This window comes from Manis pentadactyla, chromosome 1 (assembly GCF_030020395.1).
Source record: "Manis pentadactyla isolate mManPen7 chromosome 1, mManPen7.hap1, whole genome shotgun sequence".
NCBI classification, from domain to species: domain Eukaryota; kingdom Metazoa; phylum Chordata; class Mammalia; order Pholidota; family Manidae; genus Manis; species Manis pentadactyla.
In genome coordinates, this window is record NC_080019.1 from 123819676 (window position 1) to 123838042 (window position 18367).

Sequence of the window (18367 nt, forward strand, 5' to 3'; positions counted from 1 at the left end):
TCTTCTCAAGTGCACATGAAATATTTTCCAGAATAAATCACATACTAGGTCACAAAAAGAGTCTCAGTAAATTCAGAAGGATTGAAATTGTACCAACCAGCTTATCAGACTACAAAGGTATGAAACTAGAAATAAATTATGCAAATAAAACAAAATAGCCCACAAACACACGGAGGTTTAAGAACATATTCCTAAATAATCAATCAGTGATCAAATAAAAACAGAGATCAAACAATATATGGAGACAAACGACAACAATAACTCAACACCACAAAACCTGTGGGATGCAGGGAAAGCCATGCTAAGAGGGAAGTATACTGCAATACAGGCTTACCTCAAGAAAGAACAACAATCCCAAATGAAGAGTCTGAACTCACAATTAATGAAACTAGAAAAAAGAAGAACAAATGAGGCCTAAAGTCAGTAGAAGGAGGATAAAGATCAGAGCAGAAATTAATAAAATTGAGAAGAATAAAACAGTAGAAAGAATCAATGAAAGCAGAAGCTGGTTCTTCAAGAAAATTAAGAAAATAGATAAACCCCTAGCCAGACTTAGCAAGAAAAAAAAGAGAGTGTACATACATAAACAGAATCAGAAATGAAAAAGGGAAATCACAATGGACACCACAGAAATACAATGAACCATAAGAGAAATACTATGAAAAACTACATGTCAATAATTGGACAGCCTAGAAGAAATGGGCAACTTCTAGAAAAATACAACCTTCCAAGACTGACCCATGAAGAAACAGAAAATCTGAACAGGCCAATTACCAGGAACGAAATTGAACTGGTAATCAAAAGAATACCTAAGAACAAAACATCTGGTCCAGATGGCTTCACTGCTCAATTTTATCAAACATTTAGTGAAAACCTAATACCCATCCTTCTTGAGGTATTCCAATAAGTAAAGGAGAAGGGAATACTTCCAAAGTCATTATATGAGGCCAGCATCATTCTAATACCAAAACCAGGCAAAGACACCACAAAAAAAGAAAATTACACACCAATATCCCTGAAGAACATAGATGCATAAATACTCAACAAAATATTAGCAGACCAAATTCAAAAATACATCAAAAAGATCATCCATCATGATCAAGAAGGATTTATTCCAGGGATGCAAGGATGATACAATATTCAAAAATCAATCAATATCATACACCACATCAACAAAAAGGACAAAAATCACATGATCATCTCAATAGACACTGAAAAAGCATTTGACAAAATTCAACATCCATTCATGATAAAAACTCTCAACAAAATGGGTATAGAGGGTATGTACCTCAACATAATAAAGGTCATATGTAACAAACCCACAGCCAACATCAAATTTAACAGTGAAAAGCTGAAAGCTTTTCCTCTAAGACTGGGAACAAGACAAGGATGTCCACTTTCCCCATCTTTATTCCACATAGTACTGGAGGTCCTAGCCACAGCAAGCAGACAACACAAAGAAATAAAAGGCATCCAGATTGGTAAGGAAGAAGTTAAACTGTCCCTTTTTGCAGATGACATGATATTATACATAGAAAACCCTAAGGACTCCATTCAAAAACTATTAGAAGTAGTAACTGAATTCAGCAAAGTTGCAGGATACAAAATCAATAGACAGAAATCTGTTGCATTTCTACATACTAACTCTGAACTAGCAGAAAGAAATCAGGAAAACAATTCCATTCACAACTGCATCAAAAAGAATAAAAAGAATAAAATACCTAGGAATAAACCTAATCAAGGATGTGAAAGACCTATACCCTGAAAACTACAAGACACTTATGAGAGAAATTAAAGAAGAAACCAATAAATGCAAATACATCCTATGCTCATGGATAGGAAGAATTAATACTGTCAAAATGGCCATCCTGCCCAAGGAAATCTACAGATTCAATGCAATCCCTATCAAAATACCAATGGCATCTTTCAACGAACTTAAACAAATAGTTCTAAAATTCATATGAAACCACGAAGGACTCCAAACAGCAAAGCAATCCTAGAAGGAAGAGCAAAACTAGGCAGATATGCCCCTTAACTTCAAGCTCTACTACAAAGCTACAATAATCAAAACAATTTGGTACTGGCACAAGAACAGACCCATAGACCAATGGAACAAACCAGATATGAAGTCATGCATCTATGGTCAATTAATATAGGGTAAAGGAGCCAGGAATATACAATGCAGAAAAGACAGCCTTTTCAACAAATGGTGTTGGCAAAACTGGGCAGCTACACGTAAGAGAATGAAACAGGATTATTGTCTAACTCCTCACACAAAAGTAAACTCAAAATGGATCAGATCAAAGACTTGAATGTAGCTCATGAAACCATAAAACTCTAAGAAAACATAAGCAAAAATCTCTTGAATATAAACATGAGCATCTTTTTCCTGAACACATCTCCTCGGGCAAGGGAAACAAAATAAAAAATGAACAAGTGGGACTACATCAAACTAAAAAGCTTCTGTACAGCAAGGACACCATCAACAGAATAAAAAAGGCATGCTACAGTATGGGAGGATATATTTGTTTATGACTCATCTGATATGGGGTTAATATCCAAAATATAAAAGAACTCACATGCCTCAATACCCAGAAAACAACCCAATTAAAAAATGGGCAGAGGATCTGAACAGACACTTCTCCAAAGAAGAAATTCAGATGGCCAACAAAAAAGAGGCTCCACATCACTAATCATCAGGAAAATACAAATTAAAATCATAATAACGTATCACCTCATACCATTTAGGTTGGCCAGCATCCAAAGACAAAAAACAACAAATGCTGGTGAGGATGTGGAGAAAGGGAAATTTCTACACTGTTGGTGGCAATGTAAATTGTTTCAACTGTTGAAAGCAATATGGAGGTTCCTCAATAAACTAAAAATAGAAATACTGTTTGACCCAGGAATTCCACTCCTAGGAATTTACTCAAAGTAAACAAGATCCCTGATCAAAAAGGAATGCATCCCTATGTTTGTTGCTACAGTATTTACAATAGACAAGATACAGAAGCAACCTAAGTATCCATTAATAGACAAATGGATAAAGAAGGTACACAATGGAATATTACTCATCCATAAAAAGAATACATATCCTGCCATTTGCAACAACATGAATGGACTTGGAGGGTGTATACTAAGTAAAATAGGCAGGCTGGAGAAAGATGCCAACTGACTTCACTCATTTGTGGAGTATAAAAACAAAGCAAAATTCAAGGAACAAAATAGCAGCAGACTCATAGACTCTGAGAAGTGACTAGTGGTTACAAAAGGGGAGGGGTTGGAGAGAGTTGGTCAGGAGGGAAAAGGGGATTAAGGGGCACTATAATTTGCAATCACAATACAGATAGGTCACGGAAAGGGCAGTACAGCACGAAGAAGACAAGTAATGACTCTATAGCATCTTACTACACTGACTGCAATGGGCAGGGAGAGGGAGTGAGGACTTGATAATATGGGTGAATGTTGAAACCACAATGTTGTTACTGTGAAAACTTCATAAGATTGTATATAAATGATACTTTAATTAAAAAATTGCCATCACCCTATAATGCTATATTTAAAATTTCATTGTAGAGAATGCTACTAAAGTAAGGCATTTTATATAACTAGGCTTTTCCCAAATTTTAACAAATGGCTCTGAGATCATATCTCTATCTTACAATAAATAAATGCTTTGTAATGTCAAATTTTTTTAAATTAAGTGTTCTATTAAAGCCCCTTCATTTTACAGTGGAGAAAAGTAAAGTTTAAAAAATTAAATGACTTCCCAAGGATAATATTTATGCAAGTACTCAGGATGCAATAGTAAACAAGGTATGTGTCATCCCTATCTATATCCTAGTAAAAGTGAGGTATATACAGTATTATGATGAGGGAATAACCTTTGCCACAAATATAAAAGTTCTGATTTAGGTACACACAAGTCATTCCTACTAGGAAAAATTTACAGTGAAATATTTGTTAACAAGAAACAAAAAGGCCAGGTAAAGCACACAGCAGCAACTACAGAAGGAAAGACAATTAAAAGAAAGTAAACAAAGGAAGGTCTCATAATTTCTTACTTAGATCTATTATTACGATAATTTCTGAGATCCTGTAAAAAGGAATATGGGAATAAAATTAGAAAGGCACTAGACATCTGGGTATACTATCAGCATTCTCTCTCTCTAAGGAGATAGAGTATATATATGCATATAAAAGTATCTATGTAAACACACATAAGCTCATGAATCCATGACCTTCAGACCTCTAGGTAGGCAGACAAACAGTAATCTATAAGTTTGCAAATTATCTTTTTAAAACAACATAAATTTTATGGTCATAACAGAGTTCCTTAAGTTTTTCAAGTGTGAAGAACAGTAAAAGAAAAATTTCAAGAACATGAAATACTTTTAATTGTCTACTTGGTGTGTGTTGTCACTGAGTTAACAAATTTTTATTCATTTAATGAGCATAAAAAAACACTTAGAGTTTTATAAGTTAATAACATCTGTCTCAATCATGCCACGAATAGCTCCTTTCAACCAAAACTCTTCTAGGTGGCATTAGCAGAGATGAATATAACAAAGTGCCTGCAGTCATGGAACTTAGAAGAACAGATGATAAAAGAAGCACCCACATTTAAGAACCACACCATATAAGTATACATGATCTCGTGTGTGTGTGTGTGTGTGTGTGTGTGTGTGTGAAAGAGAGAGAGAGAAAGAGAGAAAGAGAGAGAGAGAGAGAGAGAGAGAGAGAAAAGGTAAAATGATAGAAAGCGACCACAGAGTGGTCAAGGAAGACTTTTCTGAGCAGTAGTGACCTAAGTAAAGTGAGAGAGAACTGTAGAAAGAGAAGGAATACCATACGGTAACCTAGCCACACACAGAGATGTGGAAGAACATGCAGAACAGACAGCAAGTGCAAAGGTCTTAGAATGAGAATTATTTTGGTATGTTCAAAGAACAACAAAAAGTCCAAGTGGCCACAGCCAGGCAGAGAATAGAAATGAGATCAGGGAGTTTTCAGAAGAACCCTGATCATAGGGCTTGGTAGACCAAGGTTAGGATTTTATTCGGAACATAAGAGGGAGCTAGAACAGTAAAATGCTGTGAATGAATTTATATTTTTAAAAGTTCTTTCTGGGTGCTATATACAGTAGTCATTGTAGAAGGCCAAGGAAAGAAGAAGAGACACAATCTGGGAGGCTGTGATATAATCCTGAACAAGAGGTAGTAGTAGTTTAGATTTGGAGGTGGCAGAGAAACTACTGATAGTTGGATTTGGGGATAGTTTTTTTGCTAGTATGTTGGATACGGAGTATAGAGCAAAAAGAAAAGTCACAGAAAAAAGTTTTAAGGATAAAAATCATTACGTTGCATAATAATTTGCTTACTAAAAATATTCTCAAAATTATAGCCTATACGATTGCTGTGTTGGTTGGCTGGCCTTCACCACTGCATCGCCCTTCCAGTCTCCTCCTCTATACAACCAGGGGCTAGAAATCTACAAAGTACATTTCCCAGACCCCCAAGCAAGCTAAGAGTTTAGGTTCTGCCAATGGAAGCCAATGTTAAGAGGCAGAAGATGAGATAAGGAGAAGTCACTTGTTCTTCTGCTGCTGTTCTGACACAGCCATCAGTGAGTAACTGTGAGCTACTTCAACTTTTAGAAGCATCAATGACGAATCCAGGCAGTGTCAATAGAATCTCAGGCTCCTTAGCTCTTGCAGCAGCAACAAAAAGGAAAGTTCCTGACTTCCTGGCTAGGTAGCAATGGCAGTATTCTCAACAGTACAGTCCTTATGGGCTCTGGGTAATACCACTTTCCCTTTTGTTCCTCCAGCCCTAAGGTTAATAATACTTCCCACTTTTACTAATGTCTAGATGGTATCACCTTAACTTTATTCCTCCAACCCTTTCAATACTTTGTAACCAATTTACTATGTTAAAACCTTCCTATCAGAAATACCTGAAGTGTTTCTATTTTCTGGAGTTTATGCCAACAGATACAGTAAATGAAGAGATTTTACCCTTCAGAGACTACTTGCACAAATTTTGCTCCTCACAATGACCTTACATATAGGAATGGCAAATTTTATTAGTCCCTTCTTACAGAACAGTAAACTGAAAAATGAAAGTAAGTAAACTGACCAAAATTATACAGCTAATAACAGTGGAGCCTAAACTCTAAGTTGTCTCTGTCATATCATAATTATTAAATATTAATTTTTTTACACTATTAAAGTCATTAACACTGATTGCTTTCAATTTTAGAAAAAAAAAAGAATACATTATTGGGATCAGTTCAAGAAGCGAGCTGCACACTAGCACTAAAAAAAGTAGTACAGTCTCTATCTTCTTGAAGCATATTATAATAATATACCTTGCTTAAAACAAACTTAATTTTTAGAGATTTAATTAACTCTGAGTGATTTATAAAATACCTCCAAGATTTTTTAACAAGAAGGCTTCCGATATACATTTAAACAATTTATTTACCAAAAGACTGTCTTAACCATAACTTTTCACAAATAAAACTATAACAAAGAGCAAGATATTCTTAAAGTGTTAAAAAGAAACACACAGGCCCAACATGGTGTCACTTCTGTTAAGCAAGTCACCAAACCAGGCCCTAATACTTAAAAACAGTTACAGTATCAACATCCCCAGAATGCAGTCAGTCAAGAATTTTCTGGTCAGCATCACCAATTAGATAATCTACCACATGAGCCTTTGCCATCTTCCCTAAAAGAAAAGGGAATCTGAATTATAAGACCTCCTGCTCTGCCCCGTAGAGAAAATGACCTTGCCTGAAACAATTTACTTTCTTTTGCTAATGATTTCCCTCCACCCTCATTTCTATAAAAATTTTCCATTTTGTACAATTTCTAGGAGCATCTCTCTACTTGCTAGAGGGGATGCTGCCTGGTTCATGAATCACTTAATAAAGTCAATTAGATCTTCAAATTTACTTGGGTAAATTTTGTTTTTTAATAAAGCAGTAATGTAAGACTTACTGATTTAAAGAAAACAGACAAACAGGACTATTACAAACGATAACATATCATGAGAAAACATTTGACCTATTACTGTTAATTTAAAATCAACATCTTTTATCAAAAATAGTCCTCACTGTATTAGACTTTTAAATGTAAAGCTTACAAATCTAAAAGATCACTTAATTTAAAAAGAAATCAATATACTATACATCGACATCTAAATTCACTAGAAGGCAAAAAGCAAAGTAATTAGAGGTCATTAAAAACAAATTGATGAAAAATATTAGAGCTAATACCATAAAACTCTCAGAAGAAAATGAAGGGATAAATTTTCATAATCTGGAATTTGTCAATGATTTTTACTATGACCCCAATAGCAGGAACAACAGAAGAGAAAATAGATCAATCAGACTTCATGAAAATTAAAACTTTTGTGCATTAAAAGACATTACCAGTAAAATGAAGACTACCTACAGAATCAGAGAAAATATTAACACATCATATAGTTGATAAGGGTTTTATATCCAGAATATAAAAGAATTCAGCTAAAAAAAAAAAAAAACAATTTAAAAATGGGCAAAGGATTTGCACAGAGAACAATCGTAACCATGGCAGGAGAACAATAAATACATGAAAAGATCTGAACTACAATTAAAATAAGTAGTATCCTTAATGTGTTGACCCCAAAAAAAGAGAAGGAAAATCAAATCAACCTAGAACCAAGAAACAGCAAATTTTATAAAGAACATAAGTATTGATACTCTTCTCAGTGACAGCTGCTAATAATTTTGAAGCACTGAATAGTTATGACAGTCATATATGACATATGACAGCATTAAAAAATTTATAAGATGCATATAAAACAAAAATTAACTCAAAATGTATTAAAGACTTGAATGTGAGACCTGAAACTATAAAACTCCTAGAAGAAATACATTGGCAGTAAGTTCCTGGACATTAGTCTTGGTGATGATTTTTTGGATTCCACAGCAAAAGCAAAGGCAACAAAAACAAAAATAAAAAGTGGGATTACATCAAAGTAAAAAGTTTCTGCCCAGCAATGGAAACCACCAACAAAAATAAAAAGGCAACCTACCAAAGGACAGAAATATATCCAAATCACATATCTGATAAGAGGTTAATATTCAACAACTCATACAACTCAGTAGCAGAAAAGTCAAACAGTCCAATTAAAAAAATGGTAAGAGGATCTGAAGAGGTAAGTTTCCAAAGAAGACATACAGATGGCTAATAGGTACATGAGAAGATGCTCTATATCACTAATCATCAGGAAAAAGTAAACCAGAACTACAATAAAATATCACCTCACACCTGTTAAAATGGCTATTATAAAACAAACTAGAATTAACAAGTCTTGGTAACAATGGAGAGAAAAGGGAGCACTCATATACGTTCATAGGATTGTAAATTGGTGCAACCACTATGGAAAACAGTATGGAGGTTCCTCAAAAAATAACAGAACTACTATATGACCCAGAAATTCCACTTCTGGGTATTTACTGAAAGAAAATAAAAACACCAATATTGAGAGATATATGCAGCCCCATGTTCCTTGCAGCATTATTTACAATAACTAAGAGATGGAAATAACCTAAATGTCCATTGATGATGAATGGATAAAAAAGTGTAGTAGAGATATACACACACGTGCACACAGTGGAATATTACTCAGCCATAAAAAAGAATGAAATCTTGCCATTTGTGACAATATGGATGGATTTTGAGGACATTATTCTAAATGAAATAAGTCAAAGAGGAAAAGATAAATACCATATGATCTCACTCAGATATGGAATCTAAAAGATAACCAAAAAACAACTACAACAACAACAAAAAGAAATCTGAGATCGTGGATATAGAAAACAAGATTAGTGGTTGCCTGAGGCAGTGGGTGGATGGCAGACATAATGGGCTAAAGGGGGTCAAAAAGTACAAATTTCCAGTTATAAAATGAGTAAGTCACAAGGATATAACCTACAGCATGGTGACTATAGCTAATGTATTACACATCTCAAAGTAGCTAAGAGAGTGGGTGTTGAACGTTCTCATCATAAGAAAAAAAATTTTTGACTATGTATGGTGATGGATGTTAGCTGGACTTACTGTGGTGACCATTTTGCAATATATACAAATATGGACATTATATTGTACTCTTGAAACTAATATAACATTATGTCAAGTATACCTCAATAAAAAAAATTTTAAGAAGTATATATACCTTATAAGCTACCATATTTTCAAGTAAACTTTTTCAAAATTTATAAAGGAATTTCTTGATATTCTAGAAGTAATACATTTAGCCCCTCATTCTTGAAGGATAATGGCCTTAAATACACATATAAGTGGCTCAAAGAATACAGAAGTCTTTAATATTGGCAACTGATTAGACAAAGGGGATATATTTTTAAATATTTTAAAATAAATAGCTAAATTTACAAAGGTGATGTTTGCTTCTTTATTTTTGAGAAATCTTGAAGTAACTCCTTAAAAACTTACAAAGGCACTACTTAAAGGAAAAAAATAATTTTTCTGGGTATGTACTTTATTGATATTAAGTTCACTACATTAGAATGGAAAATAAAATGTATATACTTCTCTTTCTCTCTCTCACATACACACATATATTTTAGATCCACTCAACTAAAAAGCTGACAAAACAAAGTTATTAAATTACAACTTAAGTAATTTTATAAAATATTTCAAGAAAAATACTAAATTTTAACATGGTCTTAGTAACACCTACTTATTGATACTTACTGTGTGAAAATTTATCATTTCTTGAAGACTGTCAGAAAACTTGGTCAAACTTGTCTATGAGAAAGAAACCAAAGAAAACCAAGTCATTTACAAGCCAAAGAAATAGGCCACAAAATACTACCTCAGAATTTTTGACAGAAAGATAAAGTTACATTATAAACAATAACATTTACTTTCAAGGACAATTTCATGGCATTTCCTCATAGGCATGCTCTACAGAGAGGTCAAGTCTGCATATATTAACAGTAACACCCTAGGACAGTCAAAGAGAAGTACTGCCCTATCAATAGTATTATGCTAACAGGGAGGAAAAGCACATATAAACCTAAACCTAAAATTGTGTATCAAGACTGTGCTCCTTTAGCATCTATGAATCAAATAACCACACCCATTTCTTCACGAGTTAGCATTCCTCATTAAAGAAATATGATATCACATAGTGTACCAAGGGTCTAAGCTAACCCAGCATAGCTAGCTGACCAGAAATTTTTCCTATGCAGTGCCCCATACACAGCTGGATACTATTCGTATGTTAATGCTCTCTGCTTGCCCTCATAAGTACTGCTAGTAAGCATGATCCTACTCTCCCTGCTCAGGTCCTCTTGTAGATGGTTCAGCTCGTCTAGCAGCAAGTAAACTTATATTCACAATGCAAATCAACCATCAACTTCTAAATATCCTATAAAATAGGATTATACAAGATAGCACTAAAGGGTGACAGCTTTTCTACTTCTAATTTTAAGGACCAGTGTAACTATTAGGAAAGTTTAAAAGTGCATAATTCCTTAATGTCTTGTTGCATTTACCATTTTATATAATTTTAACAATACTAACCTCAACTACAGCATCATTACTAGAATACTGTGCCAGGTCGCGAATTCCATTCATGAATTGTTTATTTGCAACACAAAAGGCCTTTCCAGTATCAATCATCGCAATACAAAGCTTCACAAGCTGAAAAAGAAAACAATACATCAGGCTGAAAATAATTTTACAAATTACCTAGTTGAACAAGTGTTAGCAGTAAATATATGAGTTAGCTTAGTTAAGATAAATTATGGCTCATTAATATATACAAACAGATTAACTGAAAATTGTTCTTTTTTTCCTCTGGCTTATAAAGCAAATTCATAGTAAAGCTGTACCAAAAAAGTTTATCTTTCAGGGGAGAGACTTTCTGATTTAAAAAACATACATATATTTCATTTTATCAAGTCACATTCAATCTCATAAATAACTCTAAAACTTTAGTGAGCATTTCTTAGAAGGAAGAAAGGGAAATTCAGACAATAATACAAGTCATATGATAAAAGATATTTAATTTTTTTTTAACTGGTATGTTGGAGGAAAAGGGATATGTTGGGTTAGTCATGCTGACCATTCCAATATCAGTCGATCAAAGCAGATGTCTGAATTGATTAATCAACCATTTTTCTCCAATGCCTACTTTTCTAAGAACTGTGCTAGGTGTTAGGATTGAGCTTTTCCCCCTTCCCTCCTTTTCCTTTTTCACCTTTCTCTTTCTAACACTCCCTTTCTCCCTCCCTCCCTCCCTTTCTTTTTTCTGTTCCTTCCTTCTTTCTCTTTCTTTTCTTTCTTTCATTCAGACACAGAACATTTCTTTAAACAAATAAAATCTTGGGTGGATGTCAAATGTAAAAAAGATAAAAGTAGAGCTGCTCCAGTGGAAGAAGGGAAGGATACTCAAGAAGTGGCAAGGGGGAAACACCAAGAGGAGAAAGAGCCCAGAAAAACATTTTAGAAACACCTAAAGGAGCTCAGAAGTGTAATTTGAAACTGCTGCCCTAGGGCCTAGAGGAACAGAAATTAAAAACACACTTTCTGCTCTCAGGCACTTTAATTCTAACTGGTAGAAAGCAGACAAATTCTATACAGCACAAACACAACTACCAGGCATGACAAAACCATGCATGGGCAAACAAAGGAACAATATCTAACCAGGACTATGGGAATTAGAGAAGGATTCCTCAAATAGGTTAACACATGAGAAAAACGCTGCCGACAAACAGGAATTAGCCAATTGGATTAGCGTAATGGGGAGTTACTACTCCAAGAAGAGCATGTGCTAAAGTCCAGAAGCTTAAACGGGCAGGGCAAACCAGAGGCACCAAGTAGCTTAGTACAGTATAAAAATGTGGGTCAAAAAAGTGTGACACTGAAAAATGTATACAAGGGCCAGATCAGGAAAAGCCTGTGTGCAATGCTAAAATGTTCATATTTTATGTGAAAGGAAATGGGAAACAATTAAGACATTAACTGGGTGAATTAACCAGCATTCCATTTTACAATAAAGACCTAAAAGGAGAAAAAATAAAGACAAGGAAATAGAAAGAATAAAAATAAGGAGAGTAGACCAAAAACCATGAGAGGCTGAATTAAGTCAGTAAGAAAGGAGAAAAGAGAAGACAAATTCACAAATTACAGTCAAGTACTCATGTACAGTTACATAGACTGTGTCTTACCATGCAGGAAAGTAGGGGCTGAAATCCAGCCTGAGCGCTGCTTGCCAAGGGCTACATCTGCTACAAGACAGTAATTCACACTAAACTGGCCAGCAAAAGACTCGTTTTCACATGTTGGGCCTGAACTAGATGAACCCTTGAGATAAGCCATGTGGAAAAACTGATGAAACACCAGTAAAAACAGATGTTTGAAGCTCAAAAGGATACAGATACAGGAGTCATCAGCAAATACATATATCAGTACTGCAGTGCTGTATCCTACATAAAAAGCAGACGGCAGAGCATGTAGAGTGAGAACACCATAAAGGAGACAGAAAAAGAAGAAAGACAGGAAAAGCAAAAAAACTGTTTCACCAAAGTCAAGAGAAAGAACAAAGTATTAAAAGATGGATGATGAATAACAGGTTTTGAATCCATAAAAGTCAAGTTTTAAAAGACTTTAAAAATGTCTTTTGAGTTTCCACTGGCATCCCGGGCAAAAATAGTTTTAAGAAAAATGACTGGGGAGCTACAGCCAGATTACAGTGAGTTATAAACTATAGATGAACATATAATGATAGATCAATGTTTCCCAATATATATTCTACAGAACATCCTATAGGAAACATTCTGTACCAAAATAACGATTGTGTAATAAAATAAGTCTGAAAAACTCTTTCAAAAAGTTAAACAGATTTCTTCACTGCTAAACTTTTAAGAGCTTTTGGTATATTAATGTGTATAATGAATCCTAGATGAGAGGTATAATATACAGCATTTCTCAAAAATATTTGACATGGAAATCTCTTTAGATGAAGCACTCTCATAGGACCAATGTTCCACAAAACCTGCTCTGAGAAATGCTGTCCGAGACTAGCCTAATAGTTTGCTAATTACAAAAAATTGGATGTCTTAAAAACCAGAAAACCTAATTCTAAAATCCATACAGAGTAACCAGAATGCAAGAAGAGCAAAAACAAAAACAAACAAAAAACTGAAAAAGAACAATGAAGTGGGGACATTAGCCTCTGTGTTATTAAAATAGATTATATTAATGCAGTAATTAAGTCTGGTAATGGATATGAATAGACAAATTGATCAGTAGAATACAATACAGAGTCAAGAAACTGATTCAAATACGTAGTACTTGATTAAAGTAAAATTACAGCCAGTGGGGGAAAAATTATCCAATAAATGACATACAGACACTAGACACCTATCTTACAGGGAAAAAAGAAAGAAACTAAGTTGGATTCCAAACCCTCAAATTAATTTCAAATGGAATAAATATTTAAACATAAAAAAATTAAATCAAGTACTGACTTGATAATAGATACTTTGCCAGCTGCTAAGTATCTATTTCTCAGAAAACTAAGAGAAAATAAAAGATAATCTTTTTTACATCAAATTCAAAGAAGTCTTTCTGAGAAGGATGCAAAACTTGAAAGCCATAGAAGAAACTGATCAATTCAACTACATAAAAATAAAACTTTTTTTTACATGAGGAAAAAATACATAAACTTAGTCAAAATACAAACAACAATATGGGAAAATAGGATTAGCAACAAATCACAGTGGACTAATTTCCCTACTATAAGAATGGGGATACAAATCATTTGAAAGTCCAGCCAGCTACTGAAAGAAAATGGCAGTACAGACATGGACAGATAAGTCCCAAAAAATTCAAGTATGTCTTATGCCCAAGAAGAGATGTTAAATCTCACTCATAATAAAAGAAATGCAAACTATAAATTTTTACAGAATAGCAAAGATCAAAAAGTAGACTGAAAGGGTTCATAGCAGCATTATTCATAACACCCAAAAAGTGGAAACAACCCAAATGTCGAATCGATGACTAGATAAACAAAATGTGGTATACCTACACAACATTATTATTTAGCCATAAAAAGGAAATATAGAAACATGTTACAGCATGGACAGACAAACCTTAAAAACATACTTAGTGAAAGAAGCCTGTCATGAGAGGCCAAATATTGCATGATTCCATTTCTATGAAATGTCTAGAGTAGGCAAAGCCACAGTGACAGAAAGTAGATTAGCAGTTGCCAGAGGAAAATTGGGAGTGACTACAGGATTTTTTTTGGAGTGACAGAAATGTTCTAGAATTAGATACTGGTGAGGGTTACATAATACTGTGAATATACTAAAAACACTGAATTGTAAGCTTAAAAATGATTAATTTTATGTTAGGTCAATTTTATTTTGAAAAAATTATCAGAAAAATAGAAAGTACACTGAAAGGGAAGTGAATTTAGAAGAGATATGAAATACCAGAATTGTGCAGACTGAAAGATTGAAAGTCTAGATAAGCTTGAAGAATAGAAGCAGTAGGAGTGAAGATGAGAACTAGAAGGACTGGAGTCTCGAGTCAGAAGGTATTATCAACATTCCAGATTTCAGAGATTAGAACTCAGAGACGTGAGACCATGAAAAAATAAAGAAAGAATAAAGCCATGAAAACAGGCATCAGAATTAGAATAGAAGTCATTATTACAGAAGTTGGAGAGAAAGTGAAATTTTCATTGAAGCTGAACCACATACACAATGCAGCTATCCAGGAAGAAGTACTGATTTGATAATAGATACTTTGCCAGCTGTCAACATTCTTATTAGATGATAGTGATGACAGATATAACTAACTAATATAAGCCTATAAAGAGAGATTTTTACCTAAGCATAAGAATATATGTCAAGTTAGTCAAAATTATCAAGCTAGTGACCCCAATTCATTCAACATGTTTTCACTAAAGTAACAACTGTCATAGGCACTCTGCCAGATGATGGGCATACAAACAACTATTTGTTGGCTATCCTTGTCTAGTAACATCCTAAGTCTCATGTTTAACCTATGCTAACTGTGTATACCACTTTGCAACATTGTTGTGCAAGACTGCTAACAATACAAGTAAAACATAAGACTTGGCACAGAGAAGTACACAACAAAGGAGAGGTTCCCCCCACCCTTTAAAGACAGTTTGTCTTCAAGGAGCTAACAGTTGAAGAGACACCATCATCATTAACATTCATTTAGAACTTATCATATGCCAAGAAACATGCTAAGCACATAATATGTATTAACACATCTCATCTTATTTTCATGGCCCTATGAGACAGATATACTCTTATTTTACTTATTTTCCTCATTTTGGATATGAAGAAACTGAAGCATAGGAAGGTTAAGGAATTTGTCCAAGACCATTACAGCTTAATTAAGTGGTAGAATCAGATGAAATGCCGACAGTCTTGTCCCAGGCTTTGTGCTCTTCATATTAGACTATGCTACAAACCAAAAATTACAGTAATATAATAATTTAAATTCAAGTGCGTGCAAGAAGCAATGCAATACAAGAAAAAGAATTTAAGTCTGGGTGTACTTGAGCTGCAATTTAAAGGGTATCTGCTTAACAAAGAGCAAGCAAATGAGGTATCACCTCACACCTCACACATTAAAAAGACTAGGAACAACAAATGCTGGTGAGGATGCAGAGAAAGGGGAACCCTCCTACACTGCTGGTGGGAATGTAAATTAGTTCAACCATTGTGGAAAGCAATATGGAGGTTCCTCAAAAAACTACCATTTGACCCAGGAATTAACCCAAAGAAAACAAGTTATCAGATTCAAAAAGACATATGCACCCCTGTGTTTACTGCACACTATTTAAAATAGCCAAGAAATGGAAGCAACCTAAGTGTCCATCAGTAGATGAATGGATAAAGAAGATGTGGTACATACACACAATGGAGTATTATTCAGCCATAAGAAAAAAACAAATCCTACCATTTGCAACAAACATGGATGGAGCTAGAGGGTATTATGCTCAGTGAAATTAGCCAGGCAGAGAAAGACAAGTATCAAATGATTTCACTCATCTGTGGAGTATAAGAACAAAGAAAAACTGAAGGAACAAAACAGCAGCAGGCTCACAGAACCCAAGAAGGGAATAGCGGTTACCAAAGGGGAGGGGCGGGGGAAGGTGGGTGTAGAGGGAGGGAGAAGGGGATTAAGGGGTATTATGATTAGTACACATGGTGTGTGTGTGGAGGGGGCGGTCACGTGGAAGACAGTGTAGCACAGAGAAGTAGTGACTCTGTGGCATCTTACTGATGGACGGTGACTTCAATGGGGTATGGAGGGGACTTGATAATATGGGTGAATGTAGTAACCACAATGTTTTCCATGTGAAACCCTTCATAAGTGTGTATATCAATGATATCTTAATAAAAAAATTAAAAATTAAAAAAAAAAACAACAAAGAGCAAGCATTCCAGTGAGAAAATGCAACAGATACAGAAATTATATGTAGAAGAAACTGTGATGCTCTATGATGCTGCCAATGCCAGGATACCTGGAAGAATGGACAAATAAATAATTGGACCTAGTCGAACAATGTCACTCATGAAGCATTATTCACCAGGAAGAGTATAACTATCAGTAGAATATATTATAAGCAAAATAAATATAAGCTAAGTCATCAAGCTAGTTTAACCTGTTGATGACATGATTTACAATGTTATTACAAGTGGAACTTGCCTTGCACAAAGTTATGAAACAAACTAGTCTTGGGCAACCTCTCCCCTCCACTAATCCTTCAAAGTTACCACCATCAATAGCAACCATTCCTTTTTTCTCTCAGAATCTCTTCTCTATGCTAACCCCTCATAATTCTAAAGTAAAAAGGATAGATAATAGTTTAAGAATTTGGGAGAGGTACATTTTATAAAGGATAAATATTTTAAACTAGAGAAACATAAAAGCAACTATGGAAATTTTACTTGGGTAGAAGATGATATTTTAAAAGATGTCAAAGCTTCCATGATGCTCTTAGTAATGTATACTCTAGAAAGGGCTTAGAGTTCTTAGTGCTAAATGCCAATACTTGTTTCACACTTGAATCTTTTGGTTTTAAGATGCTATCAGTCTCCCAGCCCCAACCAAATGATGTAAAGGGGGAAAAAAATAAAGCTACTCATAAAAGCAAAATCATTAACAAACACGCTGTCAGTGGATTCTACTTATTTAAGATACTTTAAATTTTGAGGTCCCTTCAGAACCACAAAATGTTTCCTATGATTTGGATACAGTTCTACTTCAAGAGAATAAATACACTTATTACAGTAGTACCCTGTGATTCTTTAAAAAGCCTTGCCCTTTTATATACTTTCTCAAATATCTATCAGAAAATCAAACTACATGTTCTGTTGCTTACTTTAAGGGTTTTAAAACCTGTTTCAAAGAGTGCTTAAAAATAAACATAATACCTCAGGTAAAATAATAATAACAATAATAGTCCCATAAATGTAATTTTCAATAGGAAATAAAGTTTTTGAAAATAACACCCTTACCAAAACTGTTAACATTAATTTGTAAAAACACTTGCCTGGAAACTTGTTAGCATTAAAATTTCCAAGTGGCATGTGCTCCCCAAATGTGGATCCAGAGGTAGAGTGGTACAAAAGAAGCACACTGAACTAAGGATGAAAACATATGGGTTCTAACCCTGGTTCTCCTTCCTCTACCTTGTGATTTGAAACACCACAAAAATGAAAAAAATGTACTGCATATCAAAGTACTTTGAAAACTACATAGTAGTATACAAAAATAACATTACTGAACATTTTCTAAAATTTTGATTTTTTAAAAATATATACTATTGCTTTATATAGTTTCTGTACTATTTATATCACATACTATATGCATGTCTTTCATGATTTCAAAGCCTTCGGACTAAATAATACATTTTATATTATTGCTACACAAAGTGGGGTCCATGGAACAACAGCACTGTTCCTCACCTAAAACCTGGTTGGAAACACACAATCTCAGATTTACTGAATCAGGATTTACTGAATCAGGATCTATTATTTTCGTAAGATCCCAATGATTCCTATGCAGAGTAAGGTTTGAGAAGTACCAATTTGTACACAGCAATACCATTTACAATAATAATTATATAATAGGAAATTATATTCAGAAAAGGTACTTCAAATGTGTGTATCTGATTTATCTCCATAAATTTTTTAGGAAACATATCTCACTAAGTAATGATAACTTAAGATCAGAAGCCATGTCTTACTCATTTTCACACTTCTGCCTTCATATAGCAGACAATGTTTCTTGGGT

At 34.2% G+C, this 18367-nt stretch overlaps 1 protein-coding gene across 1 annotated transcript in view; it reads right to left on the reverse strand.

Moving 5' to 3' along the window:
- ACAP2 (ArfGAP with coiled-coil, ankyrin repeat and PH domains 2) overlaps positions 1-18367 on the reverse strand; it is a 163500-nt gene that overhangs the window by 101501 nt on the left and 43632 nt on the right. The window contains exons 3-4 of the mRNA XM_036933209.2: positions 10598-10717; positions 9764-9817 (exon numbers count right to left, since the gene is read on the reverse strand). Of these exons, the coding sequence (XP_036789104.2) occupies positions 9764-9817; positions 10598-10717 (174 nt within the window). The remainder of the gene's footprint in view (positions 1-9763; positions 9818-10597; positions 10718-18367) is intronic.